This window comes from Mus pahari, chromosome 3 (genome assembly GCF_900095145.1).
Source record: "Mus pahari chromosome 3, PAHARI_EIJ_v1.1, whole genome shotgun sequence".
NCBI classification, from domain to species: Eukaryota; Metazoa; Chordata; class Mammalia; order Rodentia; family Muridae; genus Mus; species Mus pahari.
Genome location: NC_034592.1, coordinates 156,376,735 through 156,402,078, shown reverse-complemented (window position 1 = coordinate 156,402,078; position 25,344 = coordinate 156,376,735). Strand labels below are relative to the sequence as shown.

At 45.9% G+C, this 25,344-nt stretch overlaps 1 protein-coding gene across 7 annotated transcripts; it reads right to left on the bottom strand.

Moving 5' to 3' along the window:
- Positions 1-1,530: 1,530 nt before the first annotated feature.
- Stx16 (syntaxin 16) lies at positions 1,531-25,013 on the bottom strand. 7 transcript variants are annotated; one of them, XM_029536304.1, is made up of 10 exons: positions 24,187-24,257; positions 16,706-16,717; positions 14,227-14,348; positions 10,476-10,583; positions 9,590-9,730; positions 8,641-8,806; positions 7,687-7,778; positions 7,140-7,283; positions 6,067-6,147; positions 1,531-4,309 (listed from the first exon to the last, which is right to left on the bottom strand). In XM_029536304.1, the coding sequence occupies exons 4-10, from the start codon at positions 10,566-10,568 to the stop codon at positions 4,205-4,207; spliced, it is 822 nt and encodes a 273-aa protein (XP_029392164.1). In that variant the 5' UTR covers positions 10,569-10,583; positions 14,227-14,348; positions 16,706-16,717; positions 24,187-24,257; the 3' UTR covers positions 1,531-4,204. The 7 variants fall into 7 exon arrangements, with proteins under 7 accessions (XP_029392164.1, XP_029392163.1, XP_021049309.1 ...); XM_029536303.1 differs by having other exon boundaries at positions 24,136-24,209; XM_021193650.2 differs by lacking the exon at positions 14,227-14,348 and having other exon boundaries at positions 24,136-25,013.
- Positions 25,014-25,344: the final 331 nt, after the last annotated feature.

Genomic DNA, 25,344 nt, shown 5'->3' with positions numbered 1-25,344 from the left:
TTTCAAAACAACTAAACAGAAGCATCAGACACAAGGTTAAAGGTGCTGTGTGGGTGGTCAAGAGAATTCAAAGAAAACCCAGAGGTTTCAAAGGGCCAATAAACACAGGAAAACACAACTGAGACCCACACTTACAGGCACTGAGCACAACTAAGCCCCCAAACACTCATCATATGGATCAGAACTGCTTCCTTAGAAGAAATAAAATCCTACCATGTAACTAGTCCCGGATGCTGCTGTCCCTCCTTAACCCGCCTGACCCCAGACCACCATGAAAAGGTGTCTTCACATGGTCCCCATATGGCTGAGATAGAAGGGACCCTGATGATCAAGTGCCTGCCATGGCTCATAGTCGGCCTGTTCTGCTCTACTGCCGTTCACATGCATGTTTGGGTAGGTGGTTATGACCTCACACGGCAGATGAGGAAGGTTACTCTAACTTCATAGACCATGTTCACAATTAGCAGAGTTTCACACTCAGCCTATTGTCTGATTCTCAGGATAAGAATCAAACACCTCAACTGGTCACCAACTCTGACCCAGTGCCCAAGCCTCATAGCACCCTGCTTAATAACAATGCCCAATTGTGTGTATACACTCCTGTGTGACCATTAGAAGCTCAGATCACCAAAGACTCCACTGCAAAGATGACTCCACTGTTTAGCCACCCACTGGCCTGCATGGTAGCACTTGTCTGCCTATAATCTCAGCAGCTGGAAGGTAAAGATGGGGTCACAAGTTCAAGGGCAACCTGAGCTACATAGACCTGTCTAAAAAAACTCACCCTGCTCCCCTATTCACAGGCCTTCCCACCTTAAGCCACATCAGGATATAGGCTTGAATGTAGCTACCAGTGGACTCAACATTCTAGCCTTAGGAAAATGGGTTGTTCTCTGAAAATGACTGACTGATGAGAAGGAAGGGAATCATACGTTGTACAAGGACAACAGAGTACAGGAAGCAAGAGACTAGTCAGTGGTTGAGCAAACTCTCTGGAGAACTCTGACGGCTGACCACCAGTCTGCCAGAACCCACCTGCTATGACAGCCACCCCATGCTCTGGTCCTGCATCAACTCTCCATCACCTCTCCTCTCTCCCAGGTATGCATGTATACAAACATCGATACTCTGCTCTGGCCTCCTAGCAAATACTGTCCCTCCGGTCTGTCATACCACCCTGGAGGAAGACACTTCCTTCCTAATGGCAGGTCCTAGAGCCTGCACACTGAAACCACTTTGGGCATGATCTGAAGATTGCCAAACAGGCTCTAGTGCTCAAGTAAAGCACGTTTCCATAATGAAAAATAATTATCTGTCTTTTATGTGTTTTTTTCTTTTTGTATATTGGATAGCAGGTCTCCATTAGATAGATGAATCGACTTTTAGACTCGGAGGCAGAGGTCTCATGCACAAAATAAATAGCCGCTGCCCCAAAGATCCCAGGCATGGTCAGACCCTCTGCTAACACAAACACATTTGAAGAAAATATGACCCCATTGTTAAAATTCATATTAGGAATGCGGGATGCTCTTCAATCTGTGAGATTGCTTTATTGTACAAAAAGTTTCCAGTAACAGTAAATTAGCTTTATTTAAAAAAAAAAAAAAAAGACAAAAAAAAAGTCATTTTGGATAGAAGCATTTCACTAATTGCTTTATTTAAGCATACAAGGAACAAGTCTTATCTGACCAATTAGGTTGAAGGGTTTTATTACCTTTAAGAAGCCATTAGCTGGGATGAAACACTGCACGCACTTGTGTCAAAACAAATAAATAATGCTCTCTCAATTAGCAGAGAAAATGGTACATCCGTTAAATTAGACACACATTGCTTCAAATAGTGGCCCAGCCAGCACCCCAATGTCCCTCCACCCCCAACAAACAGAATGACAGACAGCAATTTTATGCTAGTCTTAGGAAAGATCGGGGGCCCTGAAGGACTAACAGTTCGTTCCCTCTCCCCTTCCACCCCAATTCTACAAGAGCAGCCGGGCAGCAGAGGGAGGTGGTGTCCAGAGGCTGGGCTTCTTTCCCAAGGTGCTTCCCAGGCTCAGGGAGAGATGGGTCTGTGTGATTGTCACCTCCATGGCCAGTCTGAAGGGAAGGATGGACGCACAGACAGCAGCTGTCATTAGGTACAAGAGTCCTCTTCCAAAAGCCATTACCGTGAGGGGCCTACCAGGACATGGGTACTAACTTCTCATCTTTCCCCCAGAACAGGCTCGACAGCAAAGGGCAGTGGGCCCCCAAAGAGCGAGTGGACAAAGCTCTGGAGCTCGGTATAACCAAGTATCCAAGCCCTCTCAGGACACCCACCAGGGTGGCTTGGGCCCAGACCAGCATCACACTGCCTCTAGGCAGAAGGGGACAGTTCCTCCCCCAACAGGTCCTTGGGACACTTTCTAACCAGATGGGTTGGGGGGAAAACCAACGCCCCCACAAAAATAAAATCTATTCAGGGAAATAAATTATAAATACATAGTGATCCTTTCTTAAAAGGTCACTTTTCTTCAAGGCTTTCACAATTACTCAGCATGATCTCCACAAATTGCTTGAAGCAGGTCCCCTAATTTGGCCAGTCTACCCAGGAACAGCTTGTCTAACCTCAGGTTGAGAGGAAACTGTACAGCCCCTTCCCCAATTCTGAAGTGATGGGGTAGCTGCTGCCGCCTCCCTTCTAACCTCTCTACTAACACTGCCAAAGAATCCAGTAAACCTTCAGATCCCATTACTCCACGGCCCAGGCAGGGAGGGCGAGTTCATGACAGGTCTACATGACTCCATTTCTAGGTCTGAGCTGGAGTTTTGAGACACCCTTCAGTGAATCCCAGAGAGGCATTTCATATGCCTGGTCCAAATAAAAATGTAATGCACTTAACAGGGCTACACTGTTTAAATAATTTAAGAGAGGAAGAGAGTTTTTTCAAGCCATCAACAATTACACAACGATCACTAAAATTCCAGCAGTGTTGATGCAAACAGAGCAAGTGAGATACGCACACTCTTCAAAGCTCCGTCAGTCTGGTCCGTATCGCTCTAGTTCTGCAGAACACACAAGCACCATAGAGTTAACAGGTAGGTGAACAGAACCCTACTTTGGCGATCTGATAATACATGATATGCTCACACACATATGCAAAACAAAAACAAAAGCAAAAAACAAACAAACAAAAAACTCAGAACACACATACACACAGGATTTCCCTAGCTGAGGTTCTCACTGTCCTCAGGAATATACCCGTTTTCTGGGCATTGCTAAGTGGCAATGGAAGAATCGATAAATCAAATCATGTGTAGAATATTTTACTTTGAAATGGGGTGACCCATTTAAAATGGCCTCTGTGTAAATTCACAGTTCATTAAATGGAGTCAGGTTTGGACAGGTCATTACGTAGCTAGAATGTAAGTAATGGACTGAGGAAGGATGGCTGGCGACACACTGTCAAGCTTTCTTGTAATGTGAGGTTGGTTCAAATGACCAAGTTTCTGATTCAGGAGGTTTTGCTTAGTAACCCCTCTTGGTTTACAGTAGAAAATGCAGGGCAAGAATTCTGAATGAGGAATATGCTATTTACAATTGATTTAAACGCATGAAGCTGGTTTAACTGGCCCGTCTAAATGTGTTAATTAACATCAATGATGGTTTCTTATTTTTCACACTTTGTTACTCTGATCGTTAACAGTGATGGAAAGCTAAATTAAGTTAATGGGAACAGATTATAAATCCTTGAAGGACTTCTTGCTTTGTTTTCAGCTGGGAAGATGAAGAGGCACTGCCTCTACACTCATAAATTTTTGGTACCAAACTTCTTAAAAACCAGATGGTTTAAAAAAAATTTCCCAAAAATTATTTAACATGCTGCTCAGACATTAGTGCTAAAAATGAGCATGCGCACAAGACACGGAGCTTTGGCAGTGCCTGTAAACCTTCCACTCCTTTCACTAAAGCACGCATTCACGCGACAGCTAGCTCATCATAGGCCAGTCTCTTCGGCAACAGCATCCAGTCCTTAGACTCTGGACAGAGATGGGAAACATGGCCGTGCCTACACGCCAGCCCACTGGTTAGAAGGCGTCCACGGGAAGGTCTGCTGCCCACTGCTGGACCAGTGGGCTGTACTCTCTAGACAGTGCAGTGGTGCGGCACCAGCCAAGTCCTAACACCAACTAATCCATGCAGTAGCACTCTCAGGAACTTGATGCCACTAGCGAGACTTTACAGCGATGAGGGCCACAAGGAGGACTATGATGATGGCAACCAGTATCACGATCACAAGCATCTTCCGGTTCTTCTTCTGGTACTGCTCTGCCTACAAAACAGGAGGAAAGTGTTATTTCCTCACAGCCCTCACCCAAGCCTTGGATCTGCAGGAGTGTCTTAAGTCAGCACTACAAGCCAAACCTCACTGGAGAGACTCCTTCAGTGTGATATCAACCACCAAGACCCTGATCCACACTGGGATCTACTGTGAAGACAGAGGTCAAGAGACACCAAGTTTCACTGGGCCTACTACTTCCTGCCATGGATTCTCAAGAAGGTCCCCGTGCCTGGGACAAACGTAAATGTGCATTGTCTTTCTTCCCTGTGTAGGAAAGGCTGACCAGAAAGCATGGAACCAGTGACCCCAAGAGGCCCTGCGGTCACTTCTTCTTAACGTGGAAACAGAACAGCTCATTGTTTTAGGAAGAAATAGACAATGGTGTGTGTTTATATACCACCCCCCGGACTAATGGCACACAGAGGGGCTTCCAGAGACCCATCTGCTCACCTCCCCTACATGTAGCACTAACATATACCACTCCCCTGCACCCCTCTCTCCTACAGAAGCACCAGGGAAGCACACACGTAAATGTGTGGTGTACAGAAACACAGACCCTTGAAGGAGGAGAACATGCTCAGACACTACTGGCATGGGAGCTGACCATCCTTAAGGAACCTATCAGCCACCCAGAAAATGCCCTCCCCACCTACAAAGAGGATGGGAGCCACTCCCAAGTCTCAACTGCCTTCCCACAGTGTGAACTGGGGGCAGCACCATTCCTCATAGCAACCCTAATACTCTGGGCAAACTCTCAAAATAACTCCAGACCAAAACCAAAGTCTTAGCTTGTGTGTGATCCAGTCTCTCCCATAGAGATGTCTCCCCCGGTCTGCATCACAACACAAAGCATGTTTCCCAGCTGTGACATAAACTTCAGAGCCTATGGGTAACTTAGCAGCAGCTCGAACCTTCTATAGAGAAGCGGGGGCAGCTTTAGCTTGTGAGACACAGTCTGGCTTCTCCATTACTCTAAACACTACTAAGCAAGACTTGTCCCTGCTCTGAGGTAAACAGCACAGGGATGGGAAGGGTCTCTGGTCAGTGGCTGCAGCAGGGCTGGGACCATGGTAAAGTAAGATGGAGTGACTGTTCGTGACTTAGGAAAACGCTCATCTCTGGCCAGAAGCACCAGTGGGCTTCAGTGACAAGGAGGCACACAGGACTGATGGCATCCATCAAGGACACCAGCTCCGTTCCCTTCACAGGAGTCACGTGCCCAACCAAACGTGCCACCTCGGTATCCATAAGCCCATTTCTCATAAACGATCACATGATTTCTAAAATGACTTCTACCAACTTCTTAAAAACAAAACCAAAAATAAGCATGCAACCATGAAAGAGGGGTGCAACAGGAGAGCAACCCACCTCGCTTCCGCCAACTTCTCTACAGGTGACACAGCAAGGAACAATTACATAGTTGGGCCTTGTTCAGAGTTTTCCAGCAGTAACTTATCAGAAGTGAACCCCCACACCCAACGTTAGCAGCAAACCCCCAAACACACAACAAAGCTTCTCCACAGGAAGGAAGCCCAGGCTCCTCGCAACAAGTGCCCAGCTATGTCTGACCTCAAGGTGTGCTCTGCCTGACACCAGGCTGCAGCTTGAAAGCAAGCTCATAGCTGCTCCCAAGGAGACAACGGAGTCCATCTCTACCTTGTGTGTCTGAGTTGAGGCTGTGTGAGAGGAAGAAACCTTCCTAGGAGGGATAGAGGTTCCTAAAGACCCATCAAGTAGAACAGTAGTACCTTGTGAAGCTGTTTCAAGCCATCTTCGGTCTTTACACAGGACTGTTCAACATTATAGTCAATTCTATCAAGGACCGTACCCTGAGTAGTAAGAGACAGTGTAGATGGTCAATAATTACAGCTGGAGAGACTGAACTGCCAACCCCGAGACATGCATATCACAGACTCGGGACCCACACCAGGGCAGTGTCAGACCCGAGAACAGTTTAGGGCATTCTGCACAGAGTAAGTACTGTGTCAGCTGTACCAAGAATCAAAACCAGGTTTCGACTTTTGATTTAGCCTCTACAGATAGAAATATGCCACCTTCGGATATACAGGGGGTTTAGAAACCTGTCCTGGGGAGCAAGAACCCTGGCTTTCCATTTCTTGCTGATTAAATACTTGGATCTGGCAGACAGAGGGTACCAGCTCGTTTCTACCATCATGGTCAAGTTGCTCTAATCACTGTCTAAAATGACAACTTGGGACTCAAGGGCAGGTGATTAAACTGTCTAGTCTCTTGGGTTCTACATGAAATGTGGAGGATGGGCCAGGAGAGATGGCAATTCACTGGGAAACATGGCAGTTAACCAGCCAACTCTGATGGTGCCTCAACACCCTGCAGTTGGTTTCATGAGACCAAGACCCAAACAAATCCCTGCTGGCAAGGTAATAAAAAGCCCTAATCAGATTGTAGCAATGAATAATGATTTAATTCTACTTAAAAGCTGGTGTTCCAACAGCCATTGCACAACAATCTACCACTGTCAGAAGGGAACTGTACACTGGCAAAATCAGGCCAGGCTGGGTCAGAGTCTGCCAGGCCTCCAAAGGATACATGCCCACGAGTATCTCTGGGGCAGGGCAGAAAGCATTAGAATCCCTCTCTCCCTCCCCAGACTTAAAAAAAAAGGGGGGGGGTGTTTTCACAGGGAATTACAGACAGTAGCCCACATTACCTGCAAACACTCATACATATTCAAACACATTAGGTATGAGAAGCCCATGTTTACACATTTTCCTAGCTAGAGGACAGGATCTAAGGACCATGAAGAAGGAAGGGTGGGCACAACACCCTGCAGGGCACACACCTGTTCCACAATCATGGCTCCTAAGTCCCTGAAGATTTCATTGAGGTCTGAAATGGATTGTACAATCTGACGGATCTCTCGCTCCCTCTCCTCCACCATCAGTGTATTTTGCTCTACCAGCACCAGCTGGTCATCCGTGAAACCCTGTCCAAACAAGAGTCTCCCAGTTAGCAAAGCCATGGCCAGTTAGTTTACACAACATTCAGAGAAAACAAATTCTGAAAATATTTTTTTATAAAATATTTGGCAATAGGTAACTTATTTCCTAGACAGGAAGCAAGAACCCCAACTGCCAAACAGCATGGTACATAATACAGTAGCTGAAGTGAGGCTCCAGAAAGAAGCCACATCTGCAGCCACACTGGGTTCCAGGATGGCTTTGTGCATGCTGCAGGCCTCTGTGACGACTAGGAGGGAGCTCCAGCATGGGTTCTCTGCCTACAGCAAGGACTACTTGGCAGGCACAAGACAACAGCCATCCACCATGCACTGCATAGGGGCAAGGAGCTTGGGAAAAGAGTCAGAAGATGCCTGTCCCATCGCATACCTGACCATATAGAGTAGCATCATCTCCATCATCCATTAGTGGTACTGGGGTGTCGAAGAAATGCTGCGATCTCTCCTCTCGGTTTTTCATGCCTAGCAGACAGGAGCCCACTTTACTTGAACGAGTATGGCTACTGTTCTACCATGAAAAAGGCTGTCTCAGAGTAAAACCCAACAGCAAGGGGAGGCCTCTAAACAGTCTAAAGAGCCCACCTCCAGAGGGGAGCCTTGCTTGCATTAAAGCATTGCAACATCATGCAAGTGTTCAGGGTACTCGGGGCAGCCACTCTCTAAATGCCCAATTCACAGGATGCCAAGACAGACAGGACACAACCATCTGAGACTTCTCTAAGTGAAACAGAAACAGTTATTCTAGCTGCTGTTATAAGACATTAGTACAACAGTATCTCTCTTCCGGAGGCTCTCTAGTAAGCATTCTGATCACAGTCTGGAGAAATGAATGACGGCTGATATGGGGAAAGGGATCAGGGTTTCAGGAGGAAGTTCGATCCCTCACGACGACACACAGGAAAACCCAGAACCAGAGTCAGCGGACGCAAGACTGTTCGCACCCTGCTTTCAGGTATCCAGGGCCATGCAGATGTCATTATGTGGAGGGATTGGCTCTGACACATGTCATCAAAGCCTACAGAGCCCAACGTCACATCAACAAGGCTTCTATTAACAACACTGTGACTTTCAAAGTCTATGCACAGCCAGGGCTGAGTGCTATTCACCTGGACAGGAACTGTCTGTACCACTGCACCAGGAGCCAGGCCTTCTCTCTCTCCTCTGCCAGGTTTCCCTAGGGAGGCAGCTTCCTCTTGCTCAAAAGCTGTGAATGTGCCTAACTAGCTGTTAACAATGAAAGGCAGGTGCTGAAGAGAAACTGCCCCAAAGGACAGAAAACACAATGCTTCTTACTTAAGAGTTCCTCCACCAGGCCTGCACTCACGTTTCAGGTAGTCAGACTGTGCACGCCGGAAGCTGGTGGACAGCTCCTGCAGGGTCTGTGCCAAGGAGGCCACCACGTTCCGCAGTAGCCGCTCTTCCTGCTCCGAGCAGACCCTTCGTGCCTGGCTGGGCAGGGCCTGCACAGCACGCTGGCACCTATGGAAGAGCTGAGAGAATAGCTCTGGCTTACATCAAAAGCCTCTCCTCACCAAGGTCTCTGCCAGGAGGCACCCTGTTCTGCAGGCTGGTATAGAAAGGTCAGGTTGGATGTGTGTGTGTGTGTGTATTGTAGGGGTGAAAGAGGGTGACTAGAGGTTTCATACACACATACTACAGACCTACCTACACTGCACCTTATCTGTACAGTGTCTACGAGACTGCTCACTTCATGCCCTGTTTCTGTATGTCTGACTACTTGACTTCCTACACAAGGCAGGAACTAGTGTGACTTTTATGCCCATTTTACAGATGAGAAGGTAGGATCAGAGACTGAAGTAGAAACATTTCATGGCTACTCAACTACAAAGCTGGCTTCGGACATTTGGATGTCTACTCTCAAAGTAAATACAAAGGAGACTCAAACACACAAACAATATAAAGCTTAATGTAGTGTTTCCCAGTCATATCACCCAAAGATTGGTTCAAGCAGGTTTCCATTAAAATGCCCACCCTGTCTTCTTATGGGCCTGTGTTTTAGCATGAAATTCCAAGTCCTAGTATATGATAGCAATTACACATTTTAACATCAACAGTGGTATCTACCAACAGCTGAAAAATAGTGCCTATACCTCCAAGAAAACCACACACTCTGAAAATCACTCATAGACCTTGGGTTTTTCCAAGTGCCCGTGAGAGTTTTAAGACAATATCAGTGGAGTTTAGAGTGGGGAAAAGGCTGGGGTGGGGGTTGGGAGGGTCAGCACCTCCCTGGGACTCGCGTGCATCCTCACCTGCGTGACCTCCTGGGTGGTGATCTCGATGGCATGCTCCTCCTCGCTGCTGTCATCCAGGGTGGGTCTGTTCAAGTGCTTATCGTGAAGGCTGGCTAACTCCTTCATCTTCTGTTCAATGCGGCCGACATCATACTGTATCTAAACAAACGAACTCACGAGAATCCCACTCATGCCTGGCAGCTATCTATCTGTATTCAAGACAATTAGCTACACCAGAATCTGCACTCAGTTGAATTTAGTGTCTTACTGCTGACACACAAGTAACTTTGAAATTCAAGTTATAAAGGACAAAAAACAAAGAGCACAAAAGCTGGAGAGTCTGCAGAGCAACTTGTTGCTGTTGGAGAAGACTGGGCTCAGTCCCCAACCCCACATGTCCTAATGCTCCTTTATGATCCCCTCAGGCACACACCTCATACAAAGATAGACCTGTAGGCAAAACACTAGTACACATAAAGTAAAATAAGCCAATAGCTGGTGTTACACGCCTTCAATCCTAGCACTGGGGAGGCAGAGGCAGGTAGATCTCTTGAGTTTGAAGCCAGCCTGAGCTACACAGAGAAACCCTGCCTGGAGAAACCAAACATAATATAAATAAATCTAAAACAAAGAAGCACACCCCCCCCTTTACTCCATAGTTTTCATTTCTTTCTATAATTCAAATCGTTGTTGCTAACGCTAAGTCCACATCATTCAGGCAGCCACCCAGACCCAGAAAGCCTTGCTTTCTGTGTGGTAGATAAATGAGCAGACTTGCACATGGGTGTCTGAGGGTACAGCTTTAACTGTAGCCATACTGACTCATATGACACATTCTCAATCAACCATGTTGTCATCCAAACTTAAAAGACAAACCCACAAAGGGAAGCATGCAGAAACTTACTTCGTCCACGCCATCCACCCACTTGGGAGGTGACCGCTTTGTCACGCCAATTGCTGCCTCTGGATCTAGGCTGATGCCTGATACCAGCGCCATGCGATCATCAGCAAGCTACAGGGAAGAAGGGGCATTGAGAGGTGATCAGAGGTCAGTGTGGACGTGGCTCTCCCTACCCTCCCTGAGGATGTGGAAAGGCAGGGGAAATGCATGTGCCTGTGTTACACTCTTGTCTCTGACACACTAGGGTCTGAACTCCATTCCTATCTTTTCATGCACCACTTCTGAACTTCCTTGGACATTCTTGTGGACATGACTTTGATGTGACTTGGCTACAGAAATGCAATGAAAATGTCAGAGACCAGTTCCTTAAGGAAAGGTCTCTCAGCAGCAGAACTGAGGGAGAGCAGCAGGAAGCAGAGGTGGGTGTGCTGGGCGCTGCTGTGCTACAGGTGTCACGACTGCAGCGAGCCTGCTGTGGCAATCAAGATAGTCAGTTACCTCAGCAGACTGTTAACTACATGTTAAAATAAGTCCAAGAACTGCTTTGAAGGGCTAGCAAGATGGGCCACGGCTATCCTTGGGTTAGTGTCAGTCAGCCCCGCCTTCGGCACGCCACTTGAGTCTTTACTTCAGCTACAGGTCCACTGGCTGTACTTCCCTTACTTTTTGAAATGACAGTTTTTGTTTTTTAAATTTGCAATATATATTGCCTTTGAAATTTCTGAGAGTGGGAGGGAAGTCACAGGATTAGCCTGGTTATTTATTTATTTTGCCTGGAGGCAAAGAATGGATCTGAAAGAATCTACAAGTCCTCCAAAGCACAGGATTTTTAAATACTAATTTCAAAAGACCCAAATGATACCCACACTAAAATGGGTGGTGGTCTACAGACATCCACATAGACAATGCTTTGTGAATGAGCAAGGTCCACCCTTGCAATCATCTACATTTATTTTTTATTCATTTGACAAATTCATATTTGCTTATCTAACAATAAAGAGACAAATCTAAAATTCTCACAAATGAGAACTATTATACAAGAAAATAAAAAACCTTAAAAACTCTTCAAGTAACAACCCCTACAATACTGAGAGCTCACACTCCAACTCCAACTGTTATCTTCAGCAACATACCCATACCCATTTCCTATAGCCTGACCTCCACCTGCCCTAGCATCCAACAAGGGCAACAATGGACCCAAGGCCTGGGGTAGTGACCACACCCCACCGCCGTCCACCTCACCACTGCAGGCCCATGTTCCTTCTATTCCTAGATTAACGGTGTGTCCTTTAAGCATCTACCACCAGGAACTGCAAGGCCTGGCAATTCCACAGCCTTCACTAATAGTAAGTCTTATTTTAATCCTCATAAAAACCAGGTGATCTGAAGATTATTTCAATTTATAAATACAGAATTGAAATTCAGAAGTAAAGCAACCTGCCTTAACCCACCACACTACTGGTAATGTGACAGATTAAAACCTAGGTCAATTGATTCCAGAATCCCCAGCCCTCTCCACATGCTCACTCTTAGCAACCCACGCAATACAACTACAGTTCACTAAGCAAATAGACCAGGACAAGGGACTACTAAACAGAGAGAAAAGAAGACCCAGGGCTTCAGATCTTCCTGGAGCATCTACACAGGCTGGAGAAGGCTCCAGCACTCAAGTTCCACTCTGAGCAGGCTTGTCTCTACCATTGTGGAAACATTCCCACTCCACAGCACAGCCACCAAGAATGTCCTTGTGGGAAGTGTACTGACCAAAGGCAAGCCTGTTGCTTAGCCCCCCAGCTCTGACGTGCTATTTTTAGTAGAGTCTGACAGACTCATTGATACAAGAGGTGGAACCTGAACTCAAGTCCAGAAAACCACACAAAGCACAGCTTTAACATGCCACAGTAACGAGCCATAGACAGTAATCTCGAATGGGCATCATTCTCACGAGTGCTCCCACTGAGACCATATCAACTTGTTAACAAACAGACAGTGCTACTTTCCCTGAGAAATGTGCAGAGACGGCATCTTAAATCACCAGTGCTCTCACTAGGAGTCATGTGGTTGCACAGGAACATCCAGCTCAAGAGAGCTGCAGTGTGTTAAGCAGCACTTTTGTTTATCTGAGACACCAAGACTGAGGTCAGGACACTCTCTCAGTGGGTCCTAGGGAAGCCGGCACACTAGAGGACCTCAAGAGGGATGGGTGCCAGCCTGGACAGTCACTACTGCCTTCCTGAGCTGCACCAAGACTGAGGACTTGCATGTGGCCAATGATTTGTCCCTGATAGAGCCTATGGCCATAGTTCATCATGATAGAAACCCCATCCTACTGAGAAGAAACATTCCATGTCTCTTATCAGTGCAGGTTCATAATGTGTATCACAGTGTGTACAACTGAAAAGGAACATGTGTTTTGAGAAGGGAAAACAACTGAAGATAACGTCAACCATTTGAAACAGGAACAAACAGGAACATGAAAATGTATCTTACTGGCAAAATAAATGATCAGCCTTCCAGCTTCCCGAAGCTCCCTCCCTCCCAGCATGTTAGTGATGTGTGAGTGCACACAAGTCTCCAGGCTGCTGCCCTTCCCCCAAAGCCCATTCACCACGCCTCTCCACATTACCCTTGCCTACCTTCAACTCTCCCTACTCCCAAAACCCAACATGAGTTAGGATTTTTTTTTTTAAACAAACTTGTACTTTTGAAATTAAAAAAGAAGATCTTTGTTTTTTTTGTTTTTTTTTTTTAAATAAGAAAAAAGTGCTATGTAAACTGCACATTAGAGAACTAAGAACTTAAGAATTCTTGTGTCCTTAACTTAGGGCTGCCTTCCAAGAGCCATGGGTGACTGACCTACCTCAGAGCCCTGTTCCTGTACAGAATGCAGAAATGCAGAAGCCCCTGAGGGTGTTCACAGCATAGCTCATGCTTCCCTGCAGGTGTCTTATCACCCTGCCTCCACTCCAAACATAAGCATTTGTCTGAGACAAATTCCTGACCTATGGAAGAAACACATGCGCCCTGCCACAGTCTACCACTCATACAACATTCACCTCACGTATAGACTATTCAGTGAGATTTAAGGATGAGCACGGAGATCTAAGCCAAGTTTGACAATGGAACCAGAGCAGCTCGGACAAGCAACTGGACCACATGACCACTCAGCACTTCAGTGTCCAGAAGGGATGCTACAAACCACAGTCTGGCGACCCTTGAAATGGGCCTACATACCTTGAAGCCAAAGCCTGAGGACAGTCAGACGGCATAAGAAGTCTCTAGGCTCGGGGACCAGTGAACAAGTAGTGGATATAGGAATCGAGACGTCACAGCCAAATTATCTTAATCTGAGACTCAAAGTAATGCTACCTTCTCCTGATGAAATTACTGAAAACACTTCCTAAACAGCACAGGGTAGAGAACACAGCTCTTGAGAACCTCACCCACTATCTTGATAATCTTGCTAATTCACCTACTTTCTTTCCTCAATGTACACAAGCTGAAAAACAAAGGGGGTGCAGCAGCTCCTGCCTACCAGCATGGCACTGAGCATGCTCACTCGCAGACCTGGACTCTCAGCTGAAGACACAATCCTCCCAAGGGCTTGCTCCTACCTTCAGTGGGTGTTTAAACCCTTGGCATGGGCACCTGCTCAAGGCCACAAGGGCTGGGTCACAGGTCTGGGTTGCTTGGGATCCTCACATTAATTAATACCTTCTAATTTTTTAATAGCTCCCATCTTCTGGAAAATTACCTCTCCAAGGCAGAAAATGTAAAGGCCAGGCACAGGCGACAGGAGAGAATAGACGCTGCCCTGACAGCAATGTGGATGGACAATGGCCTCTTCCTCAGCCCAGACTCTACAGCACACACTTCCTGAGTGAGAGAGAAAGAGAGTCTACAGGGCTCAGCTTGAGCAGGAAAATAGCCAACACATCTATCTATCTGCCTGCAAGGCTGCCTGAAGGGGGCAGGGGGCTCCCAGACCCATGGCTGCCTGAAGGGGGCAGGGGGCTCCCAGACCCATGGCTGCCTGAAGGGGGCAGGGGGCTCCCAGACCCATGGCTGCATGAAGGGGGCAGGGGGCTCCCAGACCCATGGCTGCATGAAGGGGGCAGGGGGCTCCCAGACCCATGGCTGCCTGAAGGGGGTAGGGGGCTCCCAGACCCATGGCTTCATGCCAGGACGCCCAAGTGGCAGATGTTTACTACTCCCAGAAGACACTACCTTGAAGCCCTAATTCCTCCCTAACACCCCCAGCGCCCCCGGGAACCGAGCCTCTGGACACCTTTCCCAACAACATCCCTAGTTCCTCATTCAGCACCTGGCACTTCACAGTAATGAACACACAATTATAATTAGCTGAATGAGTCAACAGTAAATGGGTGGAATGAATGGATGAGGTAAATAAAGTATGTTGCCTATAATTCTGGAAGCTACACTTCATGAACAACATAATGGCGCTGGACAAGGGCAGGAAGTGAAGCCTGCAGAGCCAGGAGCATGCGTCAGAGATTGCTCAGCCAGTGCACCGCACTTCCGCCGGGTGCTGCTCACACAGGCCAGGCACAAAAGATGCAAATAGGGGCCAAACATGGTAGTCCAGATCTGTGACCCTAGTTCCTGGGCTGCCAAGAGCTGGAGACCAGCTTAGGCTACATGGGGTGAGACCCCGAGTCAAAAACCAGGAAGATACACAAAACAATCTTCAAGCTCCTCTCACACAGGCTAGTCTCTAGAGCCTGCCCCAACAGGAGGGAGAAAGATTGGAAGCAAGCCCCTCATGAGGCTGACTGTCATCCCACAACCACACCTCTTTCCTCATCCCTCACGGATGGTCTAAGCTTCAGTCTTCTCAGTGAAGAAGACAGCCTCATACCCTGATGTCTTCAGTGCTCCGCGTCTACCGGAATATCTGTGTCAGGCTTCACCTAGCACCCCCATCTGCTGTGCCTCAAGAGACCCCTAGCTTCATTCTTCCTCGGCCCAGGGCTAAGGGCCCTGGCTGCTGGCACTGAGGACCCTGGGTGGGAACTGGAAGGCCTAGCCTTGGCACCTACCTAAGCATTAAGCTTTAGGCTAGAGTGTGTTTTAATACAGAGTGACACCTGCCAGTGATTACATGTGTGTGCGCAGTAAGAACAGGCTCAAAATTGAAGCTTTCTTTTCAGCCCACTCTCCCTCCCGTCTCAGGAGGGACCTACTGCTAATGGCATTCCATACATCTTTTCACACCACACAAATATGGGTTATTCTTCTTAAACTGGAAAGGGGAGCAGGGGTTTGCCCCCTTTGTATGTATGCGGTACCCGTCCCTGTTGGCTGAGAGTCGGGCTCATTCTCCACTAGCTCTCACAGGTACAGTGTGCAGCGGACATGAGGGAGGACTGGAGCTCCCAGGACGGCGAGTGAGTGCTGCCATCACCAACTGCAAATGTAGGCACCTCAAACGTTTGCTAGAGCAAACACAGGAGCTGGAACCTGCTAGTTTATAAAAGGAAGTGGTCCTGCTCTTCTCATCTGCCTTTCTATATAAACTTCTTCCCTCAGTAGGCCCTCAGAAAAACCCTTGCTACCCCTTCATCACTGAGACCCCAAGAGCCACTAATGTGGTCAGCAGCCGTGTCACTTCCCTGTCCCCAGCCCTTTCAACAGGGCTATAAACAACAACAACAACAGCAAAAGCAAAACAAAAATCCCAAGGGGATACCGACTCCTACTCTCCACCTTCTTGGTGAGCTGCCGCTGCTAGGGAGGGGCTGAAGGGGGCTTCTGCAGGAACAGCCAAACCACACAGCACCCCTACTTCATCCTGAGTTCAGGGCACTAGTGAGCTGGCAGCACAGCCCCATTGCTATCAGTCTGAGACTTCCATCAGATGGCCTGTCCCCCTTTTCTCCACCTCAACCACTAGACGCTCTTTATCTCAGAAATCAGGAGTCCCAGATCTTCAACGGACATGCAGGTGGGCTAGCGTCCTACTCAAGCGACCTCACACATGGCCGCTTCCACACTGAGAACTTTCCCACACAGGAAACGTGGCTCCTAAACACCCTTCTAAATCACTTCACATGGTGTGAACATAGGTGAAGTATGAAGTCAATACACTCCACCCAGTCATTCAAACCAACTCTAAATGTATGTGGGGCCACATATCTGAATAAAGACTGCAGGAAATAGTTATTTTATAAACTAAAATCACCCAACACATAAAGATACTCAAAGCACCGTACCTCGTCCAGCTCCTGTGGTTGTGGCGTTGCCGTCGGGCCGTCCGGACAGGAAGAGCAGAAGAAAGGCATGGGCAGACAGACACACAAGGCCATCAGTGAGGAGAGACGTGTCCAGCTACTCAAAGTGACTACCAACCCAACACTTAAAAGGCTGGCTGCCCTAGAGTCCTCTTTCTTACAAAACGCTACACCAACAAGTGTTTTTATTTACTATAGTTCTTTTGGTAAAGGAGATAGCAACCAATAAACAGTAGTAAAAATTAAAGCACACTGCGGGCAAGCAAAATAAATATACTTGCTTTGTTTCACTAAATTAAAGTTGTAATCTTTTTAGTAAGCACCAATTATCACTTGTAGTTTCACTTTTTAACTTCCTTAGGAAGGTAAAATGCTAAAATATAATGTTACTGTGTCATATTAATGCATATTTTAACATGTCAAATAGCTCAGAGAATTCAACAAAATTAAAATATAAACAACCCACAAAAGTGTCCTCCAATGGCTACGTTCAAATAATACTGCAGTAACTCTCTCTCTCTAAGAACTGTACATATCAAATGCCACGGCCACAGTTTATCCCTAGTCATGGAGGCACAGGTGGGAAGACAAAGTAATGCTCCTGCATTAGCTAGTCATGCATTGTGATCAGGCGCACCTATATAAAGTGCTATACAGTACTGCAAACTAAAGAGACAAAGCAGCAGGTAAAAAGGATCCAGTCTTAACCAGTATAGCGATGGATCACTGGGCATTCGAGGGTTAAATTTTGGTTGAAAATTAAAGATTCCTTTTTAGGTCAGTGTGGAACTCTATCTTCTGAGGAGACAGTTACTAATGACAGATAATCTAAACAACAAGGTCCTTTTTTCTACAGTATTGATCATGGAAATAATTAGTGGTAAATTTCAATAAACAACTGTGCTGATTTTTTTTTTTGTTTAGCAGTAAATTTAAAAAATAAATAACATAATTTTCTTATTTAAAGATTAGTAGTGCAAATGAAGCTTGATTATTGATACCAAAGTAGTATCACACAACACAAAACAACAACAACAAAATCCAAACACGGACTGATCACACAATAATGCCCAAGTCTACAAATCTAAGGAGCGAGCGAGCCTCTTGGAGTGGAGAGCCCCTGCACCCCGCCCTTGCCCCGCTGGTAGGAAGATGTATCACAGGCTGCTGCTAGAGCCGAGGCTGAGGGGCGGCGTCACGGAGAGAGCTCACCTTATCTCATCTCACTTTGCTATAAAAGAAAACAAAGTATGTGTTTTTTAAAGCTTAGCAGATCCAGAAAGAGAACATGGACATCTTTTTTATTAATAAACTAGATGCAAGATGAAGGCCACAGTGAAGCTTGAACCTAGATCCCTTTGAAGGTCCTCCCAGGGCTTCATCTTGGCAAGCGGCACAGCGAGCCAACTGTCTGAGCAGCCTTGCACCCAAGCCCGTGCAGTGCCGCGGGGTTATTAGCTGGCCACACACATTCTCTTCTTCTCATCCCTACAATTACTAGGCACTAAGAGGTGAAATTACAATCACGAGACTAGGAATAAAAGCAACACTTACAAACGCTCAAAGCTACACTTCAAAATATCAGTCACAGTATCTGCTGCCAGCAAGGATGGGGGCAACCCAGGTGCACCGAGCCTTTCTGCATCCCACCCTCCAGCCTCTATTTTTATTAATAATTCCTGGAATTACTTGCACATCAGGAATAAATTCAGCACACCACCTTTTCAAAGACCACCTTCATTTTATTTCTTAAAAAACAGGAGGTTTTCAAAACCCCCACCACAAAATTACCAGGAAATGTAGTCAAGACCTGAGTTAAAACCTAAGCATTACCATCAGGAAAGAGCATAGTATAGTCCAATGAAAACAGCTTACTACCCATCACCACCTTCAAACCTTTACATTGTCTAAACCAAGGCTTGGGACCTGCCCATGGCATGCAATCAAGCAAACACTGAAAAATTCCAATAGCATTTGGAATTTATAGTCTAAAGGACTTTCTACATAAACCTGAGAAGTGGAAACCCATCTGTGTTTGCTCAGGGGTCTGGAGGAGTTGAGCAAAGCGAGCTGGAAGCACAGGTCTGTGCTATACTGGTGTTTACTTTATTCCCATTGCTGCCAAAATAAAAGTTTGCTTCACTCTCATCCAGCAAAGCACACTCATTTGCAAGTCAGTCTCCTGCTCAAACAGAATCTTTACACACAGAAAAGCAAATACATCTAAAGAGAAATATACAGTGATTTCATACTTGGAGCCTACAGACAGAAACATGATTTTCCAGCAGACTGAGACCCTTCAATGAGCAAGTTAAACTGACTGTGGATGGCTGTATAAAGGGGGGGGGGGGTGGAACCAGGCTAGCCGACTCCAAGAGGAAAAAAAATGTCACTATACAAGTACATACTTCCATACCCATTGGGCATCAGCCAGGGCCAGTGTGGCCAGGGCTTCACCCACATTGCCAAATTCATGAGGTTGGTGACTGGGGTCATATCCTAACTCCACTACCCCATCACTCTGCTCAGGTGAGCCACCTAAGCAGCAGCTTCACCCAATATGACACCAAGTTACTCATGGGACAGGCTGAGCTTTGCCAGGCACGCAGTAAGCACTCAATAAATCTTCACTAATATTACAGTCAAGACTAAGGACCTCGGGTTCCCTATAACCATAGTTAATCCTTAGGTTTTCCCCACCACCAAACACAGATTTTATTAAAAATAATGTGCTAGTTTCAAACTAATCTAGGAGCAATTAACTCTAGCTTCCATTTATAGATTGTGCATGCTTTTACAGCAGAGTATAGATCAGGAGTCAACACTAACCAAGCACTCCCACCCCTGGCTCAGACTCCCAAGAACCAAGAAAATGAGAGCAACAGGGCATCTCAACCAGCTGGCACAGCCTTGCCCTTTCAGGCATCCCAAGATTAAAATTAAAAAAAAAATTATATATATATATACACACACACATACATATACATATATTAATTTAACTTCATAAATCCATTTAGGTTCCTGAAGCTAGCTGCTTGCAATTGCCTACATGAGGCACACTGCCTGTTCTTGGCAGACGTGATGTCAAAAAGTTACTTCTGCAATGTGCTGGAGCTACTTCTAGGTATTTTTCATTAGTAACCTTGAGCTGACAGCCACACACTGTTGTTGACTATGGATTTCTCCTTTTCAATTTAAAGGTAAGGTTGTGTGCTTTGGTCAGGAGAAACGAGTATTAAAACAGAACTGCAGAAAACACTGCTGAATTGATGGGGCCACCAGAGATCACCTCACTCAAAATCCTCAATTTAGCAACGAGACAAAAGATGTCCAAAAAGATTACATCCACAGCAGAGCAGGGCTTAGACTAAATTCCCAGACTCACATCCATCACTCTCCCTTTATCATATGCTGCCCGAGGGATAACGTGATGGATGCCTCAAACCCAAGGCAGAACACAGCTCCTGAAAATTACCAACAAGTGCCTGTGGCTTGGACACAAAAACACCCCCCAGCCTGTTTCTAACGTTAACTTTACTAATCTGAACACAAAACATAAATGAGTAGAGACCTGGATAGAGATGTTGTGCCGAATTTTAAAAAGAATAGAGGAAAATCAGTCCTCATTCACAGAGAATGCGTCTGACCCGGGATGGCTGAACCCAGAAAAACCCTCCAGGGAACAAGGCAGCTGTGGGGTCCACAAGCAGGAAGAATTAGTGTCCTCTGCCGCAGACATCAGGGACAGACTACTGAGTGGGAGACAGGATAATTGCTGGCATTGATAAAGAAAAACACATTTCAGAAGTAAAAAGTGACAGCTGCCGACCGTCTTGCCCATCACAGAAGTGTCCAGCAGAGAAATATGAAGGTTCCACAAAAAGGGACATTGGACCAAGACCTTTAGATCCAGTCTGGCCCTTGGGACTTTCTGTTGCTTGGTTTGCTGCTGCAAATCCTCTTGAAATCCATCCGTGTTTGCGGCACATCTACCTGCACCTAGCTGTAAGTCTACATTGCATGCACGGCCTCCTACAGCAACCATCACCAACAAACTTACAGCTTTTTCTTCAAACTATTATTCAAAAAATATAGGCTTAATGTTTTTACAAGTTCAGGCTTCCATTGTGGTTTGTTTTGAGTTGTGTGAGCTATGCACATCCACAAACCTGTCGGCAATCCATTTTCTGTAGTACTGTTTTCATATAAGGACAGAAAAGCTTGATATTAAATTTTTAAATAAATCTATTATTTTAGATACTTACTTTGGGTTACACATGAGACAGCACACACACCAAAATAAATATCTACAGTTTGTCCTTTTAATTAGAAATTTAAATTTCTAGGTAATGTATTTTAAAAAAATCAAATTCTCTGGTTTGGTTACTTCCTTTTTAATTATCTAAGTTTAAATATGCATCTACAAATTATCTCTTTTGTCTTATGTGACTAAGACAAGTTTATACTTTTAAGTTTTTATATGTAATTTTTCCAAGCTGAAAAATCTGCTGGAAAAAAAAAAATAGAAAAGTAATGTGGTTGAAAGTCCCTGAGGTAAACGCATCTCTGGACCTCACAGTCAGAAGCGCTCTGCTTCCCTGCTCCCTCTATGTGTGAAAGCAGAATGTATAAAATGAGAGCCCCTTAGTATGCAGCATTTCACGATATCGAGTACAATTAACAAATTTAATTACAATTTCTAATATCTTGTCCATATTCAAAGCTAACCAATAAACTTTTGATTTACTACATGATTTTGAAATCTGCAAGTCAAAAATGAGGTTCTCAAATTTGTTTTGAGCTAGAAGCACTGTATGAATGATGCTGTAGTTTTTAAACGTTCTTAAGAATTATCTTTTTTTTTTTTTTACAAAATATTTATAATGCTTTTTTGACTTCCAGAAGAATTATAAAAAACTGTAATTTCTAACCTGTTAATATCTTTGATATTCTTGATTATTTTGTGTGCAGAAATAATTTGTGGAAAAACCTTATGAAGAAATTGAAAAATAACACTGTCGGAAACACAGAGATTTACAGCATGCTGTTTGTATTTTAATAACACAATTAAAATGCAGAAATATGAAAATGCACTTTTGTTTTTTAAATTGTAATTTAGGTAGGCTATTTTTGTTGGACTGAAAAAAAGCTAAGTTTTTTGGGGGGGTGGAGGAGGAAGTCTGAACTGAACACACAGGTATTTCCACAGACTTGAGTCCTTTTTAGTCATCTAAGAAAAATTCCAGAAGCACAGACTAATAAAAGCATCCAGTATTTTCAGTAGTGTGACATATGAAAATATTTTTAATGTTCTTGGCTTCAACATAAATTTTAGCTGTACTTATAAATCACTTTCAAAACACTGTCTGAATAGCTGTATATTTCTTAGCATTACCTGCTTTTCCAAACCATATATTATAACCAAACATTTTAAATTATTTTATTCAAAAAAATATATAGACATACAAACAGATATATTCAAATTGCTTAATTTAGAAAAATATTTAAAAAGTAATTGGACACAGCAACATATTTTTGAAAAGCTGCCGGTCCAAGATACTGTGTTTTTAAACTCTCTGAATTACGGGTCAAAATTTTTCTCTCAGGTAATCTAAAGACTCAAGGTACTTAGAACTTTACAGAATTAAAATTTAAAAACCAAACAGTGTAATTTTCATCAATTAAAACAGAGGCCCTGGAAGCTTTAACCTGGATTTGACTCTGTTTTGTTTTGGTTCCCCCCCTCCCATGAGGTAGCATAAAATTAAGTCATAAAGAACAGGGGACCTTTATTTAACATAACTGAAGGCCCACGGATTATATTCATTTACTATTTCTCACTATTTCTGGAGACTCTTTTTAAAAACCATGTTAGAATGAACACATTTCCATGCTAAGATTTGTTTCCTACTTATTTCTATGTAATATTATTTCTTTCAGCCTACAAATGTAAAAATTCTTCAAATGTAAGTGTAAACAAAAGCCCCAACACACTCCGAGCTAGTTTTCTATGCCTTGGGACCGAAGTTAACATCCTGCATCCTTTTATCCTTAAAACTGCTTGCATGGATTAAAAAAATCCCTTTTCTGTGAATAATGTGGCCAAATATATTTTTCACCGTGACCTAAACAGGGACGACTGTCCTGGCAAGACAGTGATAGTCACGATACACAGCTTAGTTTTTCATTAGCACTTCCATAAATGATAAAAAGAAGAAAATTAAAAGGCAGCAGTGTTTAAAAGGCGGGAAAGCTGCAGTTTCACAAGCTATGTTTCAAATGCAGCCCCTAAGGTCTTGGGGTGACCGAATTCCCCCATGTTTCAAGGCTGCTTCCATTCAAACCTTCCCTTTTCAATTAAAGGTACTATTACAAAGCTAACAATATTCATCTGGCTGCACCATTCAGACCCGCCCCCTATCTGAGAGAGCAGGAAACTGAGGCTCTGGAAGCCAAAGCCTCCATCAAAAACAAACCAAATACAGCAATCATTCTGGAACATTGCTTTGAAAAAGAACAACAACAACAACAAAACCCCACACTGCTAGGCGAAGTGAAGTGCTGGTCAATAAAATCAAAAGCCATGTGCTATTTTGGGGGGTTAATTTTCACATCCGCATCATCTTGGTTCTTTTTTTGTTTTGTTTTTTTTAAAAAAAAAGTTCGAATGGAGAAGCTTAATTTCCTGTGTGGGAAATGGAAAATGAAGTGCCTAGCACCTTGCAGTCTCACCAACATGAGCCCTGGAGGGGGGGGGAGGGCAGCAAAGCAATTACTCCTAGTGTACATGGCCACACGGAGAACTAGGGCCATTGGAAGAAAAATAGTGGGAAAATGAGCTGAGCAGACCACACACACACACACACACACACACACACACACACACACTCTCTCTCTCTCTCTCTCTCTCTCTCTCTCACACCCCTTCCTGGGGGGGGACGGGGAGGTTGTTCTGCAAGGATTTGAGTCAGCTAACCACCCACCTGGCCCACAGAACCAAAGTGAGGCCATTGCAGGAGGGGGGGGGGGAGTGTCAAACAGAACAGAACAAAACAAAAAGAAGGTTGGAGAAAGGCCTAGGTTCCAAGTCCTCAGGTTAAAACATATGTAAATCGAGGCTGCCCAGAGTCGGATGGTGGGGGAGGAGGCCCAGGAGGCCCAGGAAGTGAGAAGGCAGGGCAGGGGTTGATACTGTGGTCCCCATTGGGGGTTGCAGGTGCCCCATAAGCCATGGCCATGCTCCACTTCCTTCGGTATCACACTCCTAGTCGTCGTCGTCGCCTTGTTATTGTTGTTGTTCTTTTTTTTTTTTTTTTTCTTTTTTAGACAGAGAGACAGACAAGAGACAGACAGACAGGCAGAGCCGCAGTGCACACCGTGTGTGTGTCTGGAGAGGCCGCCAGGAGACTCACCGCAGCAATGCTACGTGAATGCAGAGGGCTGGAGGTGGTGTGACTACTCACTTGCTCGGCTAACAGCTGCCGGGTTTGGATGGAATTATTCCGCAACAACAAGAAAGCGTCGGTTAAACGCCTGGTGGCCATGTCTCCCCCTTGGTGACCCCCCCTCTCAGGGTCTCCCACCCCCCCTTGTAGTCCTGATTTTTTTTTTTCACTTTTCTCTCTCTTGGTCTGGCCTAGCTGATTCCACTCTTGCACAGAAATCTCTCTTGACAAAGCCTTAGGCTTTTAAGGGCGCGATCCTGCGCTCCGCCTAAGCGCGGAGACCCCTCCCCAAATAACCACCTCGCCTTCCCAACTGCCTGACTCCCCCTACCCCAAGGCTGGCTCGGATCTCAAAGCACTTGGATCCCCCCAATCCTTGCGTCGAAATCGATCGTCCTGGAGACCCCTCCCCAATCCGAGCTCGGATCCACAAGCGCCCGACGCGCCAATCGGGCTCGTGGCTGGGAGAGACCCCTACCCACTCATCTCCTAAGACCTCCCCAGAGGTGCTGGCGCCCTAACCCTAACTCAGAGCGCCTGCGTGCCTGGCATGTGGCTCTAACTCCGAGTTTGGGTTAACTCTCCTCACAAAAGGCCTGCTCCAAACAGGCCGAGCCCACAACGACAAAGGAGCGTCTACAGCTCCCACAAAGTCGCCCGAGCCTGCTGAGCCCTGCTGAGGCTCCGCCAGGCCCGACCCCTTCCTTTCCTGTGCGGCCTGCTTCTCCACTGCCAGCAGGCTGCGGGCCTCCACGAGGACCTCACGGCCTGCCTCCCCCAGCCTCCTCACTCCTCTTCACCGGCACCCTCCATCCCAGGATTGGGCTGCAACCCTGCCCAAGGCCGCTTCCGTGCAGTGGTCCCGGGCTCTAGCATTCCCCCGGCCCTCTTCCTGTCCGTTCCTCGCGGGTGCCCCCCTGCGACATTCATGAGATTGCTTGCAACGTTCCGGGAGCGGGAGCTCCCTTAGTGTCCTGCCCCGGGATGGGAGTGCTCCGCCCCCTCTGGGGCAGTTCCCGGGGCGCCTTGGTCCCCTTTGCCTAAGTGTGTGCAGGCTCTGGGGCAGGCGTCCTGGCCCCCCCAAAACGGCTTCAAAACCTTGGCCCTGGAGCCGAAGACCACCACTGGGGTCCAGGCAATGGTAAACTTCTAGTGAGATTGTCAGGCAGGCCGAAA

What these genes read in the sequence shown, in the direction of transcription:
- Stx16 (XM_021193650.2), bottom strand. Translation starts at nt 24,267, where the DNA reads ATGGCCACCAGGCGTTTAACCGACGCTTTCTTGTTGTTGCGGAATAAT. An exon ending in CCACCCAGGAGGTCACGCAG is followed by an intron (nt 8,807 to 9,589) that starts GTGAGGATGCAC and finishes CTATTCTCTCAG; the next exon opens with CTCTTCCATAGGTGCCAGCG. An exon ending in GCTTGAAACAGCTTCACAAG is followed by an intron (nt 4,310 to 6,066) that starts GTACTACTGTTC and finishes CCTGTTTTGTAG; the next exon opens with GCAGAGCAGTACCAGAAGAA.